Source organism: Panthera uncia, chromosome A2 (assembly GCF_023721935.1).
Source record: "Panthera uncia isolate 11264 chromosome A2, Puncia_PCG_1.0, whole genome shotgun sequence".
Taxonomy (NCBI): domain Eukaryota; kingdom Metazoa; phylum Chordata; class Mammalia; order Carnivora; family Felidae; genus Panthera; species Panthera uncia.
The window spans coordinates 140,000,901-140,028,892 of record NC_064816.1 but is presented as its reverse complement, the minus strand read 5'-3'; the positions used below and the strand labels follow the sequence as shown (position 1 = coordinate 140,028,892).

General features: G+C 37.4%; 1 protein-coding gene across 5 annotated transcripts in view; it reads left to right on the top strand.

The window, feature by feature from the left end:
• TNPO3 (transportin 3) overlaps positions 1–27,992 on the top strand; it is a 77,516-nt gene that overhangs the window by 2,745 nt on the left and 46,779 nt on the right. Inside the window, exons 2-4 of one of the 5 annotated variants that reach the window (XM_049641815.1) lie at positions 8,947–9,107; positions 25,883–26,083; positions 27,050–27,123. In XM_049641815.1, coding sequence (XP_049497772.1) covers positions 25,961–26,083; positions 27,050–27,123 — 197 coding nt within the window. In that variant the 5' untranslated portion in view covers positions 8,947–9,107; positions 25,883–25,960. Of the gene's footprint in view, positions 1–8,946; positions 9,108–25,882; positions 27,124–27,992 lie in introns of those variants that run through there. The other 4 variants (XM_049641813.1, XM_049641816.1, XM_049641818.1 and 1 more) reach the window with 4 other exon arrangements.

The following is a 27,992-nucleotide window of genomic DNA, read 5'->3' as shown; positions in this document are numbered from 1 at the left end:
TCCTTTACCTCTTTTTCTCAACCATGTGGTCATATTGTCACATCTTGGATCTTGTCATTACTAAGAAGTCACCAACCTCTCAAGTCACTAACTCAGCCACATGGTCACGCAGTCAAACCCTGGATCTTGTCATTATTAAAAAGTTACCACCCTGAGTCCCTGGCTGATTCCGTTGGTGGAGCATGTGGCTCTTGATCTTGGGATGGTGAGTTCAAGACCTATGTTGTATGTAGAACTTAACATGTAAAAGAAAAAAAAAGTCACCAGTCCCCCCCACATCACTAACTCAGACATTTGCTCTGATCACAACCCACTCTTCCAGTTTGTTGGCTTAAGGATTTAAGTAATCTCATATAATTTTATTTTTTGAAATCTATATTTTTAAAACTTAAAATTTAAAAATTTTTAAAACTTTAAAAAGTTATAAAATGGAAACTTTACAAGAAAAAGGCCTAGGATGTAAAAGAGAAGTTATGTGTAGACTTTCCTCTATGAAAGATGAGGATTTGGGCTCCCTCTACTTTCTCTTCCATTGTATCTAACATAGTTTTGGTTAAATAAATACACATTGTGCACCATGTAGCATGTGTACTGTGGTAATGTTTCCCTTTTTGTGCAACTTTTTTTTTTCCTCCTGGTGATAGTCCTTACCTTTTCTTTCTTTCACATTTGCTTCATTTTCTGTGTATCTGCAATAATTCATCCCAAATTCTATGTTAGTATGTAAATATCCTCTTAGTATGTTCAAATTGGTAATCTGTTTTCTTTTTTAGTGGAAGGAAACCTCTTCTGAGAGCTCTCTATCTCTCTCCTCCAATCTGGCCTTGTTGTTCTCCAAGTCTGTTGCATAATTATTGTCCTGGGATCTCTTTAACACTCTTAGGGAATTCCCTTCTCTTTCTTGTGTTGGATGGATGCACTGAATCCTGGATCCCATGATCTTTTCTTGGAATACTCCCTCATTTGATGGGTAATTGAGAACCTTCACTCCTTCTTTCTTGTTGTATTTCTGTTGGTCTTTTTTCTTGGACCACTTTTATCCTGAGATCAAGCCTCTGGATATAAATGAGGCTGTTGGTGGCAGGTGAAAGAATGAGCCAGGGATGGATCTTACCACTAAGTATGTTGGCTTTAATTTAACTGGTTTTCAGTATGATATTCCTGTCCTTAGGTGAGTCTACTAAGAGTCCAGAGTCCCTCTGCATCAGTCTTTGCAAAGTAACTCTTGAGTCTTCTGTGATGGTGGGAGGATAGTAGCCTTGCCACTGTGTTAGGGAGAAAATCTTGGTCTAACTGCTTATGCAGATTTTGAACCCACTTTGTTTTTTGTTCTACCTGTGCGTCTGCCTTCAGATGTACCTGGTACTTGTAATTCCTGAGCCTGATTAGGATTTTGCAACATGAATCATTTTGCCCCTTGGCTTCCCCATTTTCATCCTGTCCTTCCTCTGAAAAAGTTTCAACTTTTTCAGACCTGCTAAGACAATTAACTCCTCCATTAGCTTTCTAGTTTTGTTTTGTTTATCAATCAAATGATTGATTAACAATCAATGGACAAATCCATTTTTGTCCTTGTAGCATTACCCCCACCCTCTTTAAAATAATCTGTTTACACTGATTTTAATGGATTTTTGGAAGGGACCTATGGGCAAACAGATGTGTTCAGTCAACTTAATAATGTTAAACAAATCCCTGCATTAGTTCTTGAATTTCATCAAAACCTTATTCAGTTGACTGGCTCCTACTTTTTCTTTATTAGGTCTTGTCTTTACTTCTTTCTAATTTGGATTACAGGGTCTATCATTCTAGTCATTTTCTTAAATATACTATAATATCAATTCTTCACTTCTCATTTTTGGTAAAACTTTAGCATAGTTGTAGTCAACTGCTTCTCCCTTTTCCTGTCAGCTCTAGGTGCTCTGCATCTCATTTTCTGAATTCTTAGGAACCTTGATCTTTTGGTTACCCTCTCACTTGCATCTTCGTTCAGACTCCCTCTTTACTGGGCCCTTCCCATCAGCATTCATACAGCTGTAATATTTCCAATAGTAAGCAAATGGTTTTGAGGGGGTGGTGGTAGAGAATGCCACCTTTGTCCAATTTTGTGATTTCTTTGATTCTTTTACTACGTCTATGCTGTTACTCTTTCCCAATCTTGTCTTATTTTATTTTACTTATTTTTTTAAGATTTTATTTTATTTTTTTTTTAAGTAATGTCCACACCCATGATGGGGCTTGAATTTACAACTCCAAAATCAAGAGTCGCATGCTCTACCAACCGAGCCAGCCAGGCACCCTCGCAATCTTGTCTTCAAATGAAGAAACTAACCTATCTTTTCAAACCCCAGCCTAAATTCTTTCTCCTTGAAGTCTTTTTTTTTTAAGTTTTTTTTTTTTTTTTTAAGTTTATTTTGAGAGGGGGTGGAGCGTGTGGGGAGGCACACTGTCCGCACAGAGCCCGATGTGGGGGCTTGAACTCAGGAATCATGAGATCAGGACCTGAGCCGAAACCAAGCATTGGACACTTAACCGACTGAGTCACCCAGGTGTCTCCCCACCTTTTATTTTTTTGAGGGACAGAGAACATGCACCCACATGCATAGGGGAGGGCCAGGGGGAGAGAGAATTTTAAGCAAGGCTCTTTGCTCAGTGTGGAGCCCAACACGGAGCTTGATCTCATGACCCTGAGATCATGACCTCAGCCAAAATCAACAGTCAGACACTTACCTGACTGAGCCACCCAGGTGCCCGATTTTCCTTGAAGTCTTAGTTGATTCTCTTCAACTGGAAATCATTTCTGCCTCCACTGAGCACCTAGAGCACTTTATCTAATTACATTTATAATCTGTATAATTTTCTTTACCTTTTGGAAATCTGTTTTCTTCTCCCTGCTAGACTGTAGAATTGTTTATATGATACAGTTGAGGAAATAACTTTTTTTTAACATTTATTCATTAAAAAATTTTTTTTAATGTTTATTTTATTTTATTTATTTATTTGAGAGAGAGAAAGAGCATTAGTTGGGGGAGGGTCAGACTGAGAGGGAGACACAGAATCTGAATGAAGCAGGCTCCAGGCTCTGAGCTGTCAGCACAGAGCCAGATGTGGGGCTTGAACTCATGGAGTGTGAGATCATGACCTGAGCCGAAGTTGGAAGCTTAACTGACTGAGCCACTCAGGCGCCCCAGTTGAGGGAATAACTTAATGGTTATTAAGTAAGCAGTGATCAAGATGACTGACAGATTCTTAAAAATGTGTGTTGAATGAATAGCTGCTTGTAGGCATCTCCAAAGGGATACTTGGATATCTGAAATTTGTCTTTATGAATTTCATTTATTTTTGCTGCCTCTCTACCATACCTATGGGTAATTGAAAATAAACATTATCATTCAGTGTCCTATGATGCTCTGCTTTCAGTCTTTTCATCCTTTATTTAAAAAACAAATTTATCTTTGTGAGATAAATTTGTATCACCCTCATTTATTAATTGTTATTTATTTCTTAAATATTTATTTGGAGAGAGAGTGTGGTTGGGACGGGAGTGGCAGAGAGGGAATCCAGAGCAGGCTCCAGGCTGTCAGTGCAGAGCCTGTTGTGGGGCTCCATCTCATGAACTGAGAGGTCATGACCTGAGCCAAAATCAAGAGTGGGATGCTCAACCAACTGAGCCACCCAGGTGCCCCTCCAGTGTATTTTTAAAAAGGTTATTTTGAGACAGATTTTAAAGGAAGCCTATCTTATCAGTGAACTGTTCTGAACACTTTGTTTACCTCTGGTAACCCAAATCAGTAGACAGTGTAGAAAGCAATGGAAGGAAAGACCATCTCTTTATATGGCTAATGAATGATGCTATGCATTTGTTTTAAGTTTGTAATTTAGATTATAGACTACTTTTACAAATACAATCTGTGGGTCAGAGGTTACCTCAAAAATTTTAGTCTGGAAACTGAAAAGGAATGACGAAATTATAAAAAGGATAAGTCAAATCATGCTCTGATGGACTATGTTGACATTGTCATGTTTGGTTTATCACATATCCTTAGGAATTTTCTTCTACATATCATATCAGGAAAGTCAGGGATCATGGAATTTCAGTTTCAAATTTCTTAGTTTTCGTTTTTGGAATTTGTTGATTGTTTAGCCTAGTTCAAAAAACCAGTGTTTTGGTTTTCCTTTTAGCAGTTGCAGTTATTGAGCTGACATCTAAAAATCTGGGGTTTTTTTTTTAATGCTTTTGTTCTCATCCTCCAATTAAGTGACTCTTGTAACATGCTTTTGAAAGAAAAACCTTCTAGAAAAGAGAAAATGTTCATCTACAAATTCTGTGAATCAGTAAATTCAATGAACATAGGACTACTCTCTGCCTTGCCTTGCTGGAAACTAGAAAAACATAAATGATAAAAACTAGAGACCTTTATTCCAGAGTTGACCAATCTGGCTGTGTCATCTAATATGGTAGCCATTAGCCAGATGGCTATTGTGGCTACTTAAATTAAAATTAAATAAAAGTTAAAATCAGTTCCTTATTTGCCACATTCCAAGTCTTGGACCTTGCAGATATAGACATTTCATGTCTTTGGTGTACTGGAGCCTGTGAATGAGCATTTGTGATGGTATTTATGTTGGCATGGTAGTCTGTTATCTGGTGGCATTCGTCCATGTTTGGATTAGTTTAATTTTTGTCTTCCCAGGCCTTGCACTAGAGTTGGTGGTGTGTGATTCAGGATGTAAAATTATCAGGGCAGTGCTGTATATTCTAATTATAACACAGGTTTCTTCCAAAGCTTTACAGATATTCCTTCAGCATTTTTTTTTTCACGTTGTTTGCACTGATGTTTATCAGGGAAATGGAAAATAGATGGTATAGATTTTTTTATTGTAAAATATTCATAGCATAAATAACCATTTTTAAGTATAAAGTTTGGTGGCATTAAATACTTTCCTGTTGTGCAGCTGTTACCACCACCCATCTCTAGAACTTTTCATCTTCCTAGACTAAAACTCTATCTATAAACTGTAATTCTCCTTTCCCTCTTAACTCCAGCCCCTGGCAACACCATTCTTTTTGTCTCCATGAATTCGACTATTTCAGGTACCTTATATAAGTAGAATCTTACACTGTTGTACTTTTTGTGTTTTGTTTATTTCACTTCACATAATATCTTTAATGTTTGTTCTGGTTGTAGGTTGTGTCAGTTTCATTCCTTTTTTCAAATTGCAGTGAAATATACGTAACATAAGATCCACTGTTTAACCATTTTATTTATTTATTAAAAAAATTTTTTTTGACATTTATTTATTTTTGAGAGAGACAGGGCATGAATGGGGGAGGAGCAGAGAGAGAGAGAGGGAGACACAGAATCCAAAGCAGGCTCCAGGCTCTAGGCTCTGAGCTGTCAACACAGAGCCCGATGTGCGGCTTGAACTCATAAGCTGTGAGATCATGACCTAAACCGAAGTCGGATGCCCAACCGACTGACCCACCCAGGCGCCCCTACCGTTTAACCATTTTAAAGCGTACAGTTCAGTGGGTTTAAGTATATTAATGTTGTGCATCCATCACCAACATCCATCTCTAGACTTTCCTCTTGTAAAACTGAAACTCTGGTTATTAAAGTTAACTGCCAATTTTCCCCTCCCTCCACCCCTAGCTTCTAGCAACCTGCTTTCTGTCTCTGAATTTCACTACCCTAGGTACTTCATATGAATGGAATCATACAGTATTTGAACTTTTGTGACTGACTTATTCACTTAGCATAGTGTCCTCAGGGTTCATCCATGGTGTATCATGTGTCAGAATTTCATCCTTTTTTAAGTTTGTATAATAATGTATCATCCTCTTTTAAGACTGTATAATAACGTATGTACCTCATTTTGTTTATCCACTTATCTATCCATGAAAACTGGGTTGCTTCCACCTTTTGGCTATTGCGAGTGGGTTTGTTTGTTTGTTTGTTTGTTTGTTTTTGAGGAACCGCCATACTGTTTTCCAGATTTTATAGAATTTTAAGCTCTGTTGAATTTATAAGCATTTAATTCATAGGAAGTTGAGATTGCTCAGATTATCACTCCTGTATTTTTCTAGCTTGCACTCAGGTACTGAAATACTACCAGAGTGTTTTACTGCTGTACAAGTGAAGTCTCAGAAGCTTTATTTGTCTTTAATTGGAAATTCATAGTGTGGCTAAAGGGGATAATTTTGTAGTGTTTGACGTGCAGAACTCCTTAAAAATACTGACTTAGGGGCACCTGGGTGGCTCAGTCAAGCGTCGGACTTCGGCTCAGGTCATGATCTTGAGGTTTGTGGGTTTGAGCCCCGCGCCTCGTCAGGCTCTGTGCTGACAAGTCAGAGCCTGGAGCCTGCTTCAGATTCTGTGTCTCCCCTCTCTTTCTGCCCCTCCCTCACTCGTGCGCTCTCTCTCAAAAATAATAAATAAACATAAAAAAAGAGAAAAGTCACTTAAAAATACTGACTTAATTTTCCTTTCTTGTAGAGTTTCTAAAATGACAATATTATGAAACATATATTATTTTCCTTTGGTGAGAAATTTTCTGTTAATGGAGTTTACATTGTTTTTTTACCTATTTTTTTTCCTCAAGCCCATAGCCCATTTCTTTTCAGTTTTTCCTCTGTGTTCATCGTTTCCTTGTATTTTGTCTCAGCCATAGTATAATCCTATTTAAGTAGCCCCCAAACAGAAGAATATACTTGAATGAGACCTGAAAATATACATGTTTTTTATATAAGGATTCAGAGTTTTTTAACACTCCAGTGCATTTTTTTTTAAACAGTACTTTAAGCTAGACATTTCATATTCCTATAAGTTTGAAAAAGTTGAATCTTAAGCACGTTGTTAACATATTGCTTAATATGTCTGATGATATTCTCATTCTTCTGGTTTAGATGAGTTGTTATAAAACTTGTTCAGATGGGCAGCAATAGGGACCAGCGATAAAAGGAAATACACTTTTTCTATTTTTGGCTTTCAGGAAGTACTGACATCGGCTTTGCTTCAAATGATTTCAAGCTTGGCATTTTCTACTTTTAATGTAGGGCTGCCTGGTATAATTAGTAAGGCCCACAGCAAGGTGATTACCAATGCATACTTCGGTCACTCCCAACCCAAGGTGATTTTATGGATCCAGATTTATCTTTTTTCAGGGCCATTCTTGAAGTTAAATTTCACATACATAGGTTATTAAGGATTTTAAAGTTGGATAGGGATTTTTTACTCTTGTCATGAAAACATCTCGGCAAGATTTCTCAGTACCATATTATACATGACTGACAGCCACAGTAGCACAAATTTGAGCCAAGTTTCATTTGGCAGAGTTTATTACGACTGAGGATTGTTTGAAAATGCTTGTCCCAGAAACACGGGGATATCATCCGAAATGGAGGAGACCACAGGGTGCAGTCTTGTCATTTGATCTTACGGATTCCTTTCATTGAAATCAAGATGGAACAGTGCATATGGGTGCTAGTCTAAAAGCTGACTTAAAAGTGGGTATTTCTTATGGAATTTGAATAGCTTATGTTTTTGTTTGTTTGTTTTTGTTGTTTTTTGCTTATGATTTTTTAAAGAATTATTTTTAGCTTGGAATCTCTTCCCTCCCATAAGAGAAATAATATCTCCCTTTTAATTATTTACTCAGTCATTATAGAGATGGCTGTCAAAATGTAAGTTGGCTGAATTTGTCTCTAAATGAGCCTTTTTGCTTCTAGAAAAGTTATTTATGCACACAAGAGTATTCTGTGGGTCTGGGAGCTTGCTAGGGGCTTTATATGACTATTTTTCATTTACACTCCTTTTGGAGCTGGGGGTTGTGTACTCATCACTGCTGTGATGAAGTTATTAGCTAAGTTCATTTCATCATGGGTTTTGCATTTCAGGCCGTCTTACAAAACAACTTATTTTGAAAAATATAATTTTTAGGTAGTAATCTTTTTAGCCCATAGTTTGTGTTTTTCATAATACCCCCTTCAAACCATTTTCTTTCCCTGTCTTAGAAAACCATCAGAAGGTATCTTGTGACAGACCCAGCAGTTTGTCCTAAATTTGTAAAATTCTCATAAAAGATTAGGTACAAAAACTTAAGATAGTTGACCGAGTTAAAAAGTTATTTTCTCTGTTTCAGGTAAATTAGACTTATTCTTTTTTTTACCTGTCCCATGAGAATGATTTTTTTTTCTTGATCTGGGAAATTCTGGTTTTCTAGCTCTATGCCACATTGCTATAGGACATGTGCCTAAAATGTGTTCTTTGATAGTTTTTTTTGTTTTTGTTTTGTTCTTTTCACTCTACTCTTAGTCTCCCCCTCCCTCAATATACTGTAAATCTTTAAAAGTCTTTATTTAATAAATATATTATTCACTAATTGAAATGCTTAAAAAAGTACAGCAACCTGACACTTTTATGTTACTTTTCAAATTTCACTGAAATATTTGTATTTACAGAATTTCATTTTCCATTTGCCAGGGCTCTTCTGTCCTCAGTGAAGTATTTTAAGTAATTCTGCTTAATTTGAGGAGTTTTTTGTAGGATTAACTAGCAGCTCTAATCCACTTCTAATTCTTGGCAGCTAAGGAATCCTTAGGCTTCCATCTGGGTGTGTGCTTGCATTGTTGACCGCCCGCCAGCTCAGTGGTTTAGGTGGATTCTCGGCAGTTTTAGAACTGTTGGTATAGAAGTGAGTCTTGGAGCAACAGAGCATCATTAAAGAAAGGAAAGAGCAAGTACTATTAGGATCTGCTGTGAAGCGTAATGAAAGACTTAGAGTATGTTAGTGAAAGGATTGCTGGGCCATAGCCTGCTTCATTCATATTCATCACATAGTCATGGAAATATCTTTGAAAAGACTGATACACAGGCCTGTTCTGCTACTGCTATGTGAAATGGAAGATTGGAATTAGATGTTTAAATGGAAAATGTTCTCTTGTTGCAGCCTCTTTGAAATGTGCTGCTGGTGGGAGCTGCAGCTTCCTCCTGCTGACTCTGAGCCCCAGGCTTCGGTTGAGATGGTCCTTTCAGAAATGTGGAGCTTAGTCCAAGCCTGGATTTCAGTGGGTAGCACCTGGCATCTGTGGCTAGAAAGTCCCATGAAGTGTAAGTGCTTTATTCTCTCCTTGTCAAGAATCCCTTTTCCTTCCTTCCTTCCTTTCTTCCTTCCTTCCTTCTCTTCCTTCTTCAGCCTTAGCAGAGGGGAAGTACAATGAGCAGTGCACTATAGTGTCTAGGATATCAGGATTTAGATGCATTTTCTTTATGATTCAGTGACCAAAACAAGATTACTTGTTTGGGGATGCCAACAATGCTGAAACTCCTAGAATTCAAAAGAAAGTGATAAATTATGACCCCTTAATCTATAGTACTGACAGTATCATCCCAGGTAATTTTTCATTGATAGTTTACTTAGTAGCCATGATATTTAAGTTTGCCAGGTTTCTTTAGAGGTTACTCTTGTATTTTATTCTTATTCCAAAAGACAAATAGTTGAAAAGAGAGGCACATTTGACCAGTGGGTGAAGCAGCTTGACGATAAGAGTGGTTGAAATGAGAAGACAGCTCTTTTGCTTTGGTTCTACCAGATGTATTTGCACAAAGAGCAATTTGGGAATTTTTCAAAGACCAGTTTCTCATAGAAGTGTCCTAGGAAATTCATATAGCTGCCATCTATATTTTAGTTAAAAAACAAAAAAAAACCCCAAGATAATTACATAATGAGCATGAAAAGATATAAGTTTTATATTTGATTTAGTTGCTTCAGTGCTGTTCTCTTTTTTCCTATTTCAGAAATACTGGTAATATTTTAAAGTACACTCATTTCAGAAGACTCCCATTTTAGGGAGATTTTAAGGTTCTCTTCACTGACGTTTTTCTGAAAATTCTAAATCTTCAGATTTTAGCTAGGAAATTATTGAGCTTCTTTTCATTGCTAAAACAAAATATATGTTTAAAACAAAACAAAACCAAGGCTCCATCTGGGCAAGGCAAGTGAAGTTCTACAAGTGAAGATTCTGAATGAAAAACATCTCATCCTCTCAGGGTCTTTGTTTTCTTTATCTGTAAAGAACTGATTTGCTTGTTCTCTGTTGCTCTTTCTTTCTAAACATTTTGGATTCTGTTCTTAGAGCTGACTGCCCATCCAGTAAGTATCTAGCTACCTAGTAAAAGGATGGGCTTTTTCATTTGGGAAAACAAAGAGGTGTTAAGGACTTAGGAGATGATGGTGTTGTGTCGTTTCACTTTATATTTAAAAATTTAATACATACTTTATTTAAAGTACCTCTTAGGGCCAGAGTATTCTGAGAGATGTAGATACAGTTAAGGTCTTTCTTTACCTTTGAAGAGCTTACAGCCTATTAGAAAAGATGAACGGTGGCCTAAGTAATTACAGTACAAAGTTCTACAGTTGAGCTGTTACAGAGCCAATGTAAATGGATTTCTGCCTCCAGTGTTTTTTCCTTATCTCTGTGTTTCAGGAGTTTGAATGTGATGTGTTCAGTGTTTATTTGTGTGGGGGAACAGGGGACGGGAATGTTCTCTGTTGCCCCAGTGTACCATACTCTTAGACAGTTGCAGTGCTGCCGTTTTCAGTGGTGGGTTGTCTCAGTGATCCTGGCCTCACCTGTGGAAGTCTGTCTCTGCCTTGCATCTGGCAGGTCTTGTGCAGGATACATTTTTTTGCCCCTCCCTCAGTCGTAGGAGACCTCCACGGTTGTGCATCAGGGATAGGTCTTAGCCTGTGCCCTGAGGGTGACAGGATTTGCTGTCCCCACGGAGTCTGAGGCGTTTGTTCAGTAGGGGAGGGGGAGGGTCTATCTAGTCAGCTTTTTGTGCCTTTTCTGCGGCTAAGGCTGTTCCTGTCCAGGATCATCCTGCCAAAGGAGTTCTCACCGGTCTTTTGCCCTAATGCCCAGTCTGTTCTGAGTTTCTGGGAGAGGTCTGTGCAGAGGAGCCTGTAGGTGGTTGTGACCCTTGTGCCTGTGAGCCCTAGGGATTTTGTATGTTCACATTAGCCCACACTCAGCATTCATCAATTTGTTCATAATTTTAGCAGAATTTTTATTACTTGGTTATCTGGTGCCCTGAGTGTTTTCCTCATATGTTCTGCCACACATGATTCAGTGCTTGCCTCCTGTCTCCTTGGAGAGGTCTGTCTTTAGATTTCAGTCTACTTGGTTGCCTTGGGATCTCAGCTTTCTGATGCATTTTAAGAAAAGTTATTTTGTAGTTTATTTGCTTTCGTTTATTGTTAATGCAAAAGCAGTGTTCTTTCTGACTTTCTACTTCTTACATGGGTATAGAACTCCTCTCCGGTATTTGTATTCATATGTTTTAAGCCTCACAAGATGATATGCTTTATATAGTCAGTGTCCATAAAGATTTACTCTCATACTTAACCTTTCCCCTTACTTTTCATTTCTTCTATTTCCATGTTTACATCCAGAATTATTTTCCTATTCCATGAAGAACACCCTTTAGTATTTTCTTCTTTTTGGGTCTTTTGGTTATAAACTGTCTTCTTCTCCTTTATTTTTTTAAAAAAAATTAATTTATTTTAGTTAGTTATTTAGTAAGTAAGAAAGGAAGCAAGCAAATAAGCGATTAAGCAATAGGCCCAACATCAGGCTTAAATTCACAACCTGGAGATCAAGAATCACATGCTTTACCAACTGAGTCAGTCAGGCTCCCCTTTTATCTTAATTTTGTTGCATTTTGGAGTTTTTTGCTGGGTACAGAATAACTGATGGGGGGTTATTTTCTTTCAGTACTTTGAAGATACTTGGTTCCCATTGTTTATGTTGATAAGTCAGTTATCAGTCTAATTGTTCTTTTAAAGGTAATACATCTTTTTTTCTGCCCTGTAGATTTTCCTCTTTGGCTTTTTAGGAGTGTTAAGATGTGCATAGGTCTGGTTTTTCTGTCATTAGGGTTTATAGAGCTTCTTAAGTCTGTGGGTTGGTGTCTCTGTCACTTTGGAAATTTCTTAGCCATTATCTTTAGTACTTCTGCCCCATTTTTTCTTTTCCTTCTAGGATTTCAATTATACGTATGTTAAACTTTTTCACTGTGTCCCCCATGTCACTCGGATTCTTCCCATTTTTTACTGTTCATCTTTTTTGACTTTGTGCTTCCGTCTCGTTATTTTCTCTTGATCTATTTCTAGCATAGTAATCTTTTCTTCAGTTCTCTGATTGCTATTTTAACCCTTCCATTTGGTTTTTAATTTTGGTTACTGTATTTTTCAGTTTTAGAATTTCTTTTTTTTTTTTATGTTTATTTATTTTTGAGAGAGAGAGCGTGAGCAGGGGAGGGGCAGAGAGAGAGGGGGAGACACAGAATCCAAAGCAGCTCCAGGCTCTCCGCCATCAGCACAGAGCCCTACCTGGGGCTCAAACTCATAAACCATGAGATCATGACCTGAGCCGAAGTTGGAAGCTTAACTGACTGAGCCGCCTAGGTTCCCCTATTTGATTATTTTTTATAGATTTCATTTCTTAATGGAAATTTTCCAATTTGGCTTCTAATTCCTTGAGTATATTAATTAGCTACTTAATTTTTTTCAAACGATTTATTTTTAATTTTTTAAATGGTTTTTTAATTTTGAGAGAGAGTGAGAGAGTGAGATCTGGGGAGGGGTAGAGAGAGAGAGAGCAAGACACAGAAGCAGGCTCCAGGCTCCGAGCTGTCAGCTGAGAGCACAGAGCCCGGGGTGGGACTCAAACTTGTGAACTATGAGATTATAACCTGAGTTGAACTCAAACACTTAACTGACTGAGCCACCCAGGCATCCCCCCGAACTATTTATTTTGACAAGTTCATAACTTGAAAGAATTGTACAGTGAACACGGATAAACCCTTTTCCTCAGTTTGACAGTGCTCCATTTGCTTCTCTCTGTCCTTCTGTGTATGTATCTTTTTAATCTTTCCTAAGTAAATTGAAGACCTTATAATGCTGTTCCCCTAAACAGTGACATTTATCTTGTCAGAACAAGAACATTTTTCTAAACTAAACTAAAACCATTGTTACGCTCTAGAAATTTAACTTTGGTATAATGGTATTATCTAATACATAGTCTATGTTAAAATTTCCCAGTTGCTTTTAAAGTGTTTCTTTTTCTTTCTTTTTTTTTAATTTTATTTTTTCATTTTTTAAAGTTTATATCCAGATTAGTTAACATATAGTGCAACAATGATTTTAGGAATAGATTCCTTAGTTCCCCTTACCCATTTAGTCCATCCCCCCTCCCACAACTCCTCCAGTAACCCTCAGTTCTCCATATTTATGAATCTCTTCTGTTTTGTCCCTCTCCCTGTTTTTATATTATTTTTGTTTCCCTTCCCATATGTTCATCTGTTTTGTCTCTTAAAGTCCTCATATGAGTCAAGTCATATGATTTTTGTCTTTCTCTGACTAATTTCACTTAGCATAATACCCTCCAATTCCATCCACATAGTTGCAAATGGCAAGATTTCGTTCTTTTTGATTGCTGAGTAATACTCCACTGTACATATACACCACATTTTTATCCATTCACCCATCGATGGACGTTTGGGCTCTTTCCATACTTTGGCTACTGTTGATAGTGCTGCTGTAAACATGGGGGTACATGTGTCCCTTCGAAACAGCACACCTGTATCCCTTGGATAAATGCCTAGTAGTGCAATTGCTGGGTCGTAGGGTAGTTCTAAAGTGTTTATTTTTCTAATCTAGGATTCATTCAAGGAAAATGCATTGCTTGTAGTTGGTCTTTTTAGTTCTTTGGGGTATTTTTGTTTGTCTTATGATAATGGCATTAAAAAACCAATCCAGGCTCGTTTTGTCTTTGTTTTTAATGTGCCCTGCTATTTGGATTTGTGTCGTCATTTTCTCATGGTTGCATTCAGGTGAAACAATTTTTGGAGGAATACTACATGGATGATAATTTATTGTTTTCAGTGAATCACATCAGGAGTAGCATAAAATCTGTTTGTTCCATTATTGGTGATATTAAATTTTGCCACTTCGTTTAAGGCATCCTAGTTGTTTTAGTCCATCTAGATATGTTATTTTCTATTGTCTGTTTCTTTTTCTTTTGTTGTTATTACTAGTTTTGCTTTTATTTGATAGTGGATATATTGTTTATGAAAAGTTTAACAGATAATAAATGATGTTTTCCACTTGACATGAGTTCTTTTGCTTCTGGTGGATCTTTATAGTAGGGCCAAATCCCTTTAAGAAGAGATTGAGCAGATTCTAAACTGTGTTTGTTTGTTTGTTTCTTTCTTTCAGTGGGTAACAAAATTTACCATTTTAACTATTTATTTATTTTTTCCTTTGTACACAAACTGCATTCTATATTTCTATATAATTTCCACAAGTTGAGTGAGTTCTCATCTCATTTTTTTTAATGGTGCATACAGGTTTTTTTAAATTTATTTTTTAAATTTACATCCAAGTTAGCATATAGGGCAACAATGATTTCAGGAGTAGATTCCTTAGTGCCCCTTACCCATTTAGCCCATCCCCCCTCCCACAATGCCTCCCGTAACCTCAGTTTGTTCTCCATATTTATGAGTCTCTTCTGTTTTGTCCCCCTCCCCTGTTTTTATATTATTTTTACTTCCCTTCCCTTATGTTCATCTATTTTGTATGTTAAAGTCCTCATATGAGTGAAGTCATATGATATTTGTCTTTCTCTAATTTCACTTAGCACCATTTTAACTTTTAAAGTACCCATTCAGTGGCATTAAATACATTCACATCAACGTATTACCATCACCACAATCCATCTCCAGAACTTTTCATCTTCTTCAACTGAAACTGTACTGAAAAAAACAGTAACTCTCATTATCTTCTCCTTTCAATGCCTGGCAATCAAAATTCTAACTTTGTCTATGAATTTGACTACTCTAGGTACTTCATATAAGTGGACTCTTACAATATTGGTCCTTTTGTGTCTGTAGCTTTTAATGGTACTTCCTTTTTAAGGCTGAATAATAATCCATTGTGTATATATGCCACATTTTGTTCATCTGTTCATCTGTCAGTTAGCATTTGAGTTTTCAATGTTGGCTATTTTGAAATATGCTGCTATGGGATGCCTGGGTGGCTCAGTCTGGTGACCCTCCGACTTTGGCTCAGGTCATGATCTCGTGGTTTGTGAGTTTGAGCCCCATGTCGGGCTTGCTGCAGTCAACCTGTCAGTGCAGAGCCTGCTTTGGATCATTTGTCCCTCTCTCTCTCTGCTCCTCCCTCACTTTCTGTCTCAAAAAATAAATTGAAATATGCTACTACGAACATTGGTGTGTTAATATCTGAGTCCCTACTTCCCATTGTTTGGGGCATATACTCAGAAGCAGAATTGCTGGATCATATGGTAATTTTAAGTTTTTGAGGAACTGCCATGCTGTTTTCCATAGTGGCTGTACTATTTTAAATTCTTACCAGCAACGCACAGTTTGCCAGTTTCTCCACATCTAATACCATTTTGTTTTCTTGATAGTAGCTATCCTAATGAGAATGAAGTATCTCATTGTGGTTTTGATTTACATTTCCCTAATGAAGAGTGATGTTGAACATTTTTTTATGTGGTTATTGGTCATTTGTGTGTCTTTTTGGAGAAGTGTCTATTCAGGCCTTTGCCCATTTTTTAATTGGGTTGTTTGAGGGTTTTTGTTGTAGGGATTCTTTATATATTCTGGATATGAACGTCTTATGAAATTTATCATTTGCATATATTTTCTCCCACTTGTGGGTGGCCTTTTCATATTTATCCTGTCTTTTGATAATAAGTAGAAATTTTAAATTTTGATATAGTCCAGTTTATCTTTTACTTTTGCTGCATGTGCTTTTGATCTGAGAATCATTGCCGAATCCAGTATTCATGAAGCTTTTCCCCTATGTTTTCTGGTAAGAGTTTTATAGTTTTATAAAAATATTTAGTTTGTGATCCTTTTGGGGTTAGTTTTTGTATATGATGTAAAATAAGGGTCCTGTTGTCCTTGTTGAAAATCATTTGACCAGATATGCAAGGATTTATTTCTGGGTTCTCTATTCTATTCTGTTGGTCTTGTGTCTGTCATATGCCAGTACTACACTTTTTTTTTTTTTTAACGTTTGTTTATTTTGAGAGAGCATGCGAGCAGGGGAGGGTCAGAGAGAGGGAGAGAGTGTCCCAAGCAGCCTCCACAGTGTCAGTGCAGAGCCCAGCGCAGGGCTCTCAGACCCACAAACCGTGAGATCACGCCTGAGCTGAAACCAAGAGTCAGATGCTCAACCTCCAGGAGTCAGATGCTCAACCAACTGAGCCACCTAGGTGCCCCCAATACCATACTTTTTTTAATTGTGGCCAAAAACACATAACATGAATTTACCCTCCCAGCAGTTTCCAGGTATGTGGTATAATATTGTCAACCACATATACATTGTTGTATAATAGATCCCTTGAGCCCCACTCCCATTCTGCCTGACTGAAATTCTAGACATACTGAAAAATACCCCACCTCACCCTCCTTCTGGCCCTAATTTTGACTGCTTTAGATACCTCATATAAGTGGAATAATGCAGCATTTGCCTTTTTGTGACTTACTTGTTTAACATAATGTCCTCGAGGTTTATTCATGTTATAGCATGTAATGGTACTTCCTTATTTTTTTAAGACTGAATAATATGTCATTGCTAAGTATATACCACATTTTATTTATCCATTCATCTGTCAATTAACATTTGAGTTGTTTTCAACTTTTGGCTATTGTGAACAATGCTGCAGTGTACATGGGTGTGTAAATATCTTTCTAAGATATATATCCAGAAGTGGAGTGTTGGATCATATAGTAATTCTATTTTTAATTTTTGAGTAACCTCCATATTGTTTTCCATAGCATCTGTACTGTTTTATTTACATTTACTGTTTTATAACAGTGCACAAAGAGTTCTAGTATCTCCACATCTTCACCAACACTTATTTTCTGTTTTTTTTTTTTTTTTTTTTTTTTTGATAGTGGCCATTTAGCAGGTGTGAAGTGATATCTAATTGTAGTTTGGATTTACATTTCCCTGATTACTAATGATGTCGAGCATCTTTTCATGTGTTTGCTGGTCATTATTATATTGTCTTTAAAGAAATGCCTTTTCAAGTCCATTTTAAAATTGGGTTATTTGGTTTATTTGTTTGGAGTTGTAGAAGTTCTTTATATATTCCTGACATTAACCCTTTATCAGATACATGGTTTGCAAATAGTCTCTCCCATTCCATAGGTTGCTTTTTCACTTTGTTGATTATTTCTTTTGCTATGCACAAGCTTCAAAGTGTGATATAGTCTCTTTTGTCTATTTTTACTTTTGTTTCCTTTGCTTTTAGTGTTATATCCGTGAAATCCTCATCAAAATAATTGTCATGAAGTTTTCCCCCTTATGTTTTCTTTGGGGAGTTACAGTTTTCAGGTCTTATATTTAGGTCTTAATTTAATGTATTTTGAGTTAATTTTGTACATGGGTCCACCTTCTTCCTTTTGTATATGGATGTCTACTTTTCCCAACTCTGCTTGTTGAAGAGATTCTCCTTTCCCCACTGTGCAGTTTTGGCACCCTTGTCGAAGATAATTTGACTATATTTGTGGGGGGTTATTTCTAGGCTCTTTGTTTATTCCATTGGTTTATCTGTATCTTTATGCCAGGACCATACTGTTTTGATTATTCTGGTTTTATAATAACTTTTGAAATTGGGAAATGTGAGACCTCCAACTTTGTTCTTTCTCAAGACTGTTTGGGCCCTCTGGGGGTCCTTTGAGATTCCGTGTAGATTTTCTGATGGATTTTTCATTTCTGCTAAAAAACATAATTGGGATTTTGATAGGGATTACATTGAATCTGTAGATGGCTTTGGATAGTATTGACAATAATAGTAAGTCTTCCAGTCCTTGCACACAGGATGTCTTTCCGTTTATTGATGTTGTCTTTAATTTCTTTCAGCAGTGTTTTATAGTTTTCAATGTACAAAACAAGTCTCTTTGCCTTCTTTCTTCATTCCTGAGTATTCAGTTCTTTTCAGTGCTATTGTAAATGCAATTTTCTTCATTTCCTTTCCAACTTGTTCATTGTTAATGTATAAAAACTGATTTTGGGGTGTTGATTTTGTAGTTTCCAACTTCGCTGACTTCATTTATTAGTTCTAACAGGTTTTTGAGGAAGCTTCAGGGTTTTCTACATAGAAGATCATGCCATATGTGAGTAACCATCATTTTACCCCATCCTGTCTAATTTGAATACCTTTTATTTCTTTTTCTTGCTTAATTGCTTTGGCTGGAACTTCCAACACAATGCTGTGTTGAATTTACGTGGCAAAAGTGGGGATCCTTGTCTTGTTTCTGGTCTAAGAGTTTTGAAAAGCTGTCAGTGACCATTGAGTAAGATGTTCATTGTGGGTTTTTCATATATGGTTCTTTTGTATGTTGAGATAGTTTCCTTCTTTTCCTAGTTTGTTGAGTGTTAAGTTTTGACAGATGCTTTTTCTGCATCAATTGAGATGTTTATGTCTTTTTCTCCTTCATTCTTCATTCTTTGATTTTTGTATGTTGAACCACCTTGCATTCCTTGAATAAATCCCACTTGGTCGTGGCGGATAATCCTTTAATGTACTGTTGAATTTGGTTTGTTAGCATATTGCTGAGGTTTTTTGCATGAATATTTGTAAGGGATATTGGTCTGTAGTTTTTGGGTTTTTTTTTTAATGTTTATTTTTGAGAAACAGAGACTGTGCAAGTGGGAGAGGGGCAGAGAGAGAAAGGAATAGAGCTTCTGAAGTGGGCTCTGTGCTGATAGCAGACAGCCCAGCGTGAGACTCGAACTCACAAACCATAGAGATCATGTCATGAGCCAAAGTTGGACATTTAAACGATTGAGCCGCCCAGGTGCCCAGTCTAGTTTTCTTGTAATATCTTTGCCTTTAGTATCAGAGTAGTGCTCTCTTCATAAAATAAATTAGGAAGTATTCCCTCTTCTCTTCAGTATTTTGGAAGAGTTTGAGAAAAGTTGATTTTCCTTAAATGTTTGGTAGAATACACCAGTAAAGCCATCTGGCCCTGGGCTTTTCTTTATTGGAAGTTTTTTTTTTTTTTTTTATTGGAAGATTTTTGATGACTTGGATTCAATCTTTTTATTAGTTATAGTAATATAGTCTATTTAGATTTTCTATTCCTTCTGGATTCAGTCTTGGTACATTGTATGTTTCTGGCAGTTTATCCATTTCATCTAGACTATCCAGTTTGTTGGTATATAGTTGTTCATAGTAACCCTTAAAATCTTAAAAAAAAAATTTTTTTTTAATGTTTATTTTTGAGAGAGAGAGAGAGAGAGCGCACATGAGCATGGGGGAGACAGAGACAGAATCCGAAACAGGCTCCAGGCTCTGAGCTGTCATCACAGAACCCGATGCGGGACTTGAACCCATGAACCTTGAGATCTTGACCTGAGCCGGAGTCAGATGGTTAAGCTACTGAGCCACCCAGGCACCCCTCTTAAAATCTTTTTTTTAATTTCTGTAAAATTGGTGGTAATGTCCCCATTTTAATTTTATTTCTTTTTTCTTAGTTAACATAGATAAAGGTTTGTCCATTTTTTGGATCTTTTCAGAGAATCAAATCTTTGTTTTTCTATTCTCTATTTTGTTTATCTTTGCTCCAACTTTTATTCTTCCAATATTTATTTTTTGCTAGCTTTGGGCTAAGTAGTTCTTTTTCTAGTTCCTTAAGGTATAAGGTTAGGTTGTTGATCTGAGATATTTTTTCTTTTCTAACATAAATGTGTGTAACTATAAATTTCCCTCTTGGGGCTGTTGTTGCTGCATCTCAAAAATTTTGAGGGGCGCCTGGGTGGCTCAGTCGGTTGAGCGGCTGACTTCGGCTCAGGTCATGATCTCGCGGTCCGTGAGTTCGAGCCCCGCGTTGGGCCCTGTGCTGATAGCTAGGAGCCTGGAGCCTGTTTCAGATTCTGTGTCTCCCTCTCTCTGACCCTCCCCTGTTCATGCTCTGTCTCTCTCTGTCTCAAAAATAAATAAACGTTAAAAAAAAAATTCTAATAAAAAAAAATTTTTTTGGTATGTTGTGTTTCCAGTTTCTTTTAAGATATTTTCAATTTCCCTTCTTGTTGTTTCTTGTCCCATTGGTTGTTTTTAGTATGTGTTACTTTTGGGCCATGTGGCTGGCTCAGTCAGAAGAGCATGCTATTCTTGATTTTGGGTTCGTGAGATATTGGGTGTAGAGGTTACTTTTAAAAAAAGTCTAAAAAAGATGCTTGAAAAATAAATCTTTGCACCCCTACCCCCAAGTTTAACAGTCCACAAGGAAGTAGTGTTTTGTTTTGTTTTGACTTTTGATTCTGCCCTTCCTTTTGAGATCTCTATGTTTGTTTTATTTATTTTGAAACATTTATTTTGAGAGAGAGAACGAGTAGAAGAGAGGCAGAGACAGAGGGAGTGAGAGAATCTCTAGCAGGCTCTGCGCCAACACCATGTAGCCTGATGTGGGGCTCAAACCCATGAACTGTGAGATCATGACGTGAGCTGAAACCAAGAGTCAGATGCCTAACCAACTGTGCCACCCAGGCTCCCCAAGTCTCTACTTTTAAAGAGGTAGAAAGATGTAAGTTAGAAATATAGATAACCCATAATGATACAATTGGAAGTTTTACTGGTTTCTGCCATTCAGATTAAAGCACAGTATGGCATTCATTGTACAATTAATGAACTTTTCCTTTTTTTGTAATTTTTTTTTAATGTTTATTTTTGAGAGAGACAGAGCATGAGTGGGGGAGGGGCAGTGAGAGGGAGAGACACAGGATCTGAAGCAGGTTCCAGGCTCTGAGCTGTCAGCACCGAACCTAACGTGGGGCTCGAACTCATGAACCTCGAGATCATGAGCTGAGCTGAAGTCAGATGCTTACCCCAGTAATGAACTTTTACATTGAAGTTTTTAGTTTGTTTTGTCGCTCCAGTTTGGTTTTTAAACACAGATACAGAAAACAGCATGGGAGGAATGTATAACCTGGTAAATTACTGAATGTGGGTATCCATATAGTTACCACCCAAGTCAAGAAATAGAACTCTACTGGCCATTCCAGAAGTTTTCCTTGTGCTTTGTTTGACATAACTGCTTCCTTCTCCCTAAAGGTAACCACTGTCCTTTCATAGTAATTCTTTCTTTGTATTTCTTTATAGTTTTTAGTCTTGCTGTGTTGTTGTTGTTTTTTAAGTTTATTTTTTATTTATTTTTATGAGCGAGTGTGCGGGGAATCACAAGCAGGCTCTGTATTGTCAGCGTGGAGCCTGATGGGGGGGCTCGAACCCATGAAGCGTGAGATGGTGACCTGAGCTGAAATCAAGAGTCCAACAATCAACTGACTGAGCTGCCCATGCACCCCTGTTGTTGTTTTGATATTTTTTTTAAAATTTTTTTAACATTTATTTATTTTTGAGAGACAGAGAGATAGAGCATGAGTTGGGAAGGAGCAGAAAGAGAGGGAGACAGAATCTGAAGCAGGCTCCAGGATCTGAGCTGTCAGCACAGAGCCCGACGTGGGGCTCGAACTCACGGACCATGAGATCATGACCCGAGCTGAACTCAGACGCTTAACCTACTGAGCCACCCAGGTGCCCCTTAATATTTATTTTTGAGAGAGTGTGTGTGTGTATGCATGAGCTGGGGAGGAGCACAGAGAGGGAGACAGAGGATCCAAAGCAGGCTCTGTGCTGTTAGCACAGAACTCTGTGCTGGGCTTGAACTCAAGAACCGTGAGATCATGACCGGAGCCGAAGTCAAATGGTTAATCAACTTAGCCACCCAGGAGCCCCTTGCTGCTGTTTTTAAGAATATGTGTTTTGAGTGTCTTTTAATCTGTAGGTTCTCTTTATATATAGATTATTTAACTGTTGAAGAATCTGGGCCATTTGACCTGTTGAATTTCCTAAGTGTGGATTTTGCCAGTTGTATACTTATGAGTCAGTTCTAGTCTCCTCTGTATTTCCTGCAAATTGCCAGAGAATCCAGAGACTTGATGACACACAGATTTGATCCTGTTGTCATTCTGGTATCCTCTTTTATCAAGATGCACATAATATTTGGTGGTTTGTTCTTGTGATCTACTGTGAAGCAAATTACCCTAAAACTTATTGACTTAAAACAAAAATCCTTTTATTGTATCTCTTAATTTTGTAGGTCACAAATTCTAGCAGGGCTCTGTAGATGATAATTCTGTTCCATGAAGTTTGGTGGATGGGCTGGTCTGGAGGTTCTAAGATGGCTTTGTTTACATGCCTGACACTCTGGTAGAAATGGCTGGAAGGCTGGACTTAGCTGGGCTCCTCTTGTTTACATGTAGTTTTAGGTGTCTTTACATTGTCTCTCCAGCAGAGTAGTCCGAGTTCTTACATAGTAATTGTCCAAGAATTTGTGGACATGCATTAAGACCAATAAATATTTTGGGGAGATGCTTTGATATACCCTGTTTCTTTTAAAGTGCACTGATTTTATCCCCCATCCATGAATCTTGCTGTAGCAATTATTACTGTGGTATTGAAATAGTGATTGTCTATTTTTCTCATTCCTTCTTACATTTATTAACTAAGCATTCTTCTGTAAAAAAAAAGATGTCTTACATCTTACAGATAACTTCTCTGCAGTTATTTATTTGATCATTATTCACATCATTGTGGACTCATGGGTATTTGCTTTATTTTTGAGTTATAACCCAACACTATCGTAATAATCTACTTTCTTACACTAGGTTTTTTATCTTTGGCCATTGAGCCCTTTCATGTTGGCTTCTATGTCCTTTGGACTTTAGGCTAGTTTGAAAAATGTTTTTCTAGGGGTGCCTGGGTGGCTCAGTCGGGTGAGCATCTGACTTCGGCTCAGGTCATGATCTCACAGCTCATGGGTTCGAGCCCCACGTTGGGCTCTGTGCTGACAGCTCAGAGCCTGGAGCCTGCTTTGGATTCTGTGTCTCCCTCTCACTCTGCCTGTACCCCGCTCATACTCTGTTTGTCTCTGTCTCAAAAATAAACGTTAAAAAAAATTTTAATGTTTTTCTGGCCTACTTTCCTTGTAAAGATGTTATTCTGTTCATTATTTTCTTTTTCCTCCTATAGCTATATAGCATTTGACCTCAGTTGTTTTTTTGTGTGTGTGAAATTAGTCTTTCTGAACTTTAGGAGGTGTGGTTATGGGTAGTATTTTCATCTTCAAAGAACTTCCTTTTCTGTTGTTTTCTGATAGTATTTACAAATATGGTAGTTTGATTCCTAAGATTTCTTAGCTTTGTTACCTTCTTCTTTTCTTCCTTTATCTCATTTTACTTGTCCTGCATTATTTTGACTCAGTTCACAGCACTTGTCCTCAGTTCGGAGTCCTATCCTGTCCTTCCAGTTACAAGAGTTTATAGAAGCTAGACTGCACCATCTCCTTAGATTTTATGTAGGCCTCTTCTACCCACCTGCTTTTGGATTAGACAAAATTCTTCCACTTTCAGTTCTCAAATTGTCTCTCTGTTCTTTCTTTCCATTGAATATCTTTTGGCTCTATAGGTTTTCCTCTGCTCTTAGATCCATTAGATACCCTGTTGTTTTCCTCTGCTTCTGCTTTTACTGAAGCTGAAACTACACGGGTCTTATAGATGTTACTGGTTTGTCTCCAGCAACTTATATTTTGGGGTTCTTAGAGATAACTAAATAATATCCGGTTTTGTTTTAAATGTCCATAGTGCTTTAATTTTGTTCGTTAATTGGTGTGTTTTTATGAGGGCATTTATGGAGATTACAAGGCTTCATAGAATCTTTCTGCAATTATTTTTTTTAATGTCAGTTTGAGGGGTGCCTGGCTGGCTCAGTCAGTAGAGCACGCAGCTCTTGATCTCAGGGTCATCATTTCAAGCCCCATGTTGGCCATAGAGCTTACTTTAAAAAAAAGAAAAAGAAAAAGAAAAGATTAGGGGGGCCCCTGGGTGGCTCAGTTAAGCGGAACCTGGAGCCTGCTTTGGATTCTGTGTCTCCCTCTCTCTCTCTGCTCCTCCCCTGCTTGCACTCTCTTTCTCAAAAATAACCATTAAAAAAAAAAAAAAAAAGACTGGACCCCTGGGTGGCTCAGTCATTTAAGCGTCCAACTTCGGCCTAGGTCATGATCTCACAGTTCCTGAGTTCGAGCCCCGTGTCAGGCTCTGTGTTGACAGCTTGGAGGGAGCCTGGAGCCTACTTCAGATTCTGTGTCTCCCTCTCTCTCTCTGCACCTCCCCCGCTCATGTTTGTACTCTGTCTCTGTCAAAAATAGATAAACTTAAAAAAATTTTTTTTTAAATAATAAAAAAAGAAAAAAAGACTCGATTATAAAATATCAGTTTGAGCAAAATATATTTTGATGTCATTAAACTACAGGTGTGCTTGAGTTACTGGTTAGATACTGAATAGCTAAAAACTTAGGTGACTGGAAGATTTTTTGTGATACAATGTTTCATGCTTATTTTCCACCATCTTATTTGAATGCTAAAGTTTTGGGGTTTTTTTTAAGAATTTTTTTTAAGTTTATTTATTTTGAGAGAGAGAGAGGGAGAGAGAGAGAACATGGGGGGGGGGGGGGGGGGGGGAGAGAGGGGGGGGGGGGGTGGGGAGGGAGAGAGAATCCTAAGCAGTCTCAGTAAGCACTATTAGTGCAGAGCCCGATGCAGGGCTCAAACTCACAAACCCCATGAGATCATGACATGAACCGAAACCAAGAGTTGGACGCTTAACCGACTGAGCTACCCCAGGTGCCCCGAAAGCTCAGTTTTATGTTAATAAACCTGTCATGAATTTCAGGGTCTCTCTGTTTTCAGTTTACTTTGGGAATTTGTGCAGACCATTTATTCTACCTGTTTCTCTTCCTTAACTTCTGTTTATCTTTGGAAAGATCTTGAAGAATCATTATATATTACTTGTGAAGTACTCTATCATCATAAGAAATTGACTAGGCAGATCTATGTGATCTCTTTTCACAATTGCCTTTATTCCTGAACTAAGATTGAAACTTTTTCTTCAGTTCCTTATTGCCAGACATTTTAGCCTTCTCCCAAGAAGAGGCAGTTTAGTAGAATTAGATTAGAATTTTATCAGTTGTTAATTAGTTGTCTTCTGTGTAGTACTGGACTTTGTTCTCAAAGTTATCTTTCAAAATAGAACTCTCTTTTATAACTGTGACTGGCTGTTAGAGACCAATTCCTGTGCTTTTGTTCCATTATTATTTTAATAGATATATTTATTTTCTCCTGTGAAAATGATTTTAGCATTATGTGTAGTACTATGCCAAACATAAATACATCAGAAAATAATAGAAGTATGAGAAATATTCACTTGGGGTGAGATAATTTTTTTGCTGTCTTATTCAGGAACTAAAGACTGAAAGGTAGGCTTATTGAGACCAATATGAAATCTATTCTCCTATTTATAGATATATTAAAATGGTTTCTAGACTCCATTCTCAGAGTGAACAAAAGTTTATTCAGGTGGAAAAGAAACATCCAACGTATAGATAGGTTTGGAAGTTACACAGTGCCAGTTTTAGTAGGATCTTTTGGGACTTTTTTTCTTCATACTCTCCCCCTACACAATTAATGATTCTGATCAGCAAGATTAGATCTATTGACCTGATTGATAACTCTCATGCCTTCCCAGAATGAGTCAGAAGAATTTAGGTAATACTTTTGTTGAACAGGGCCTATAAATACATAGTTTGAGGTATTGGCTGAATTAGTGGGTGATTTAGCTTGTCAGATTTTTGTTATACTTTGGTCTATATGTGTTTTTATGTGTATTGAGATACATTAAAATTATTTAGTAAAATAATCTTTAAGACATTTTTGTTTGGTCTGCTTTCAGGTTCATGCATGGGAGATTTCAGACCAATTGTTACAGATCCGACAGGATGTGGAATCATGCTATTTTGCTGCACAGACCATGAAAATGAAGATTCAGACCTCATTTTATGAGCTCCCCACAGACTCTCATGCCTCTTTACGGGACTCATTACTAACCCATATCCAGAACTTGAAAGACTTGTCACCTGTCATTGTAACGCAGGTAAATCCTGTGCTTCTCATTAGGGAAATTTGTAAGGTCATTTGGATTCATCAAATTAATTTTGATTGACATTGCTAGGCCATGTTAAGTAATGTTAACAACTTTATTACAGACTCCTTGCTATATTCTTAAGTGGATAGAAAGTGAAAATGTAAATCTTCTATATTAATCTTAGAGTTCATTTGATTTAAAACCAATTTAAATACCAGAAGTGGGGGAGGTGAGTAGAAGTTTTCACAGGCAGGAATGTGCCCTTTCCCCCACCCCACTGTTAAAATTGCAGATGATAAAAGTACTGTTTACTGTTCTGGGTCAGAAGTCTACATAGTTGCTTTTAAAAAAAAAATCCTTTCTGGATCAATTGGCTGGTAAAATTCTCATGAATGAAATAGTGAACCATCTGGCCTTTCCCCCTTAGACTGGGAAATACATTGGAAAGGAAAACTGGAAGCTTTAGTGAATACATACTCACATGTGTTCTCTGCCTGGCGTAGAAGTGCCCTTGAAGAGGAAGGAGGCTTTTGCCTAAGGCTTCAAGATGAGAAATGGAAAGAGAAGGGAAATGGCATTCCATTACTTGAGAAGTGAGTCAAAGGGCTGACTTTGTCAGTAGCTTTGGCCTTTTGGCAAAGTATAATTTATCTGTCCGTGAAGTTCTATGGTATTGCCAAATAAAAGTAAGTATTAATGTATTCTGAGGAAAATCTATAGTGTGTTCTTTCTGGCTTCTTTTTGTTGTTTTGGTTTTTTCATTTTTAGAGGTTAACTTTTTAAATCCTAGCAATTGGTAGCCAGCCCAGAAGAGTTTACATGGATATGTAGTTGTGGAGATGAGGAGAGGTAGGGGGGTGTCAGTCTTCGTTGTCATATTGTTTGGAAAAAGTTTAGTTTCTTTGCTTGCCAACTAGTGTTGATGGTAACCCTATATCTGTTCATCGATTCATTTATTTATTCTCTCTTATTCAGCTGGCTTTAGCAATAGCAGATCTTGCACTACAGATGCCTTCCTGGAAGGGATGTGTGCAAACATTGGTGGAAAAGTAAGTTGTACTGACTGTATACTAGCATTTGGAATAACTATTAAGCTACAAAGAGAAATTTGTTAGCATTAGCTAGACATTTGGAGTATTTTCCCAAACCCTTAACGTAGAATTATTTATTATTAACTTTTGTTGGATTAAAAGAAAATCATTTAAAATTTAAGTATTACAGAAGTATGTTGCGTGGGACATAAAAGGCCCTTAAAATCACACACACACATGTTCCTCGAGTTAACTGCAGCAAAGTCTTTCGCTGTCTTGTGGGTCACTCCCACTAACTGACATGTCAGCAGTTCTATAAAAACATTGTCAGAATGTTTTAAGATTATTAAATTGAAAGTCATATGAGGCCCTGGGTGGCTCAGTTAGTTAACTTTGGCTTTGGTCATGATCTCACAGTTTGTGAGTTCGAGCACCCCATTGGGCTCTCTGCTGTCAGTGTGGAGCCCACTTGGGATCCTGTCTCCCTCTCTCTGCCCCTCCCCCATGCGTGCTTTCATCTATCTCTCTGTCTCTCTCTCTCTCTGTCTCTCTGTCTCTCTCTCTCTCTCAGAAATGAACATTAAATTTTTTTTTAAAAGTCATTATGCATAAAAGTTCTTATTAATTGGGGTTTGTTTCTTATCTGTTCAAAAGGACAGTATCATTTTTAGATACACAGAGCCTACTACTTTGAATAAAAGCATTTCCTCATGGTCTTGGCAAGATAATCTTGGTATTTGCTTGCATTTTGGTTAAGAAAATTATTTTTGAACAAAGTGGATGTCCTTTTTACCTCCCACTACAGTGCATCATTAAGGCCTTTATATGGATAATTTATTTTTTTTGTTTTAAGAAAATGTTTACTGAGAAAATTAACACATGCTTCT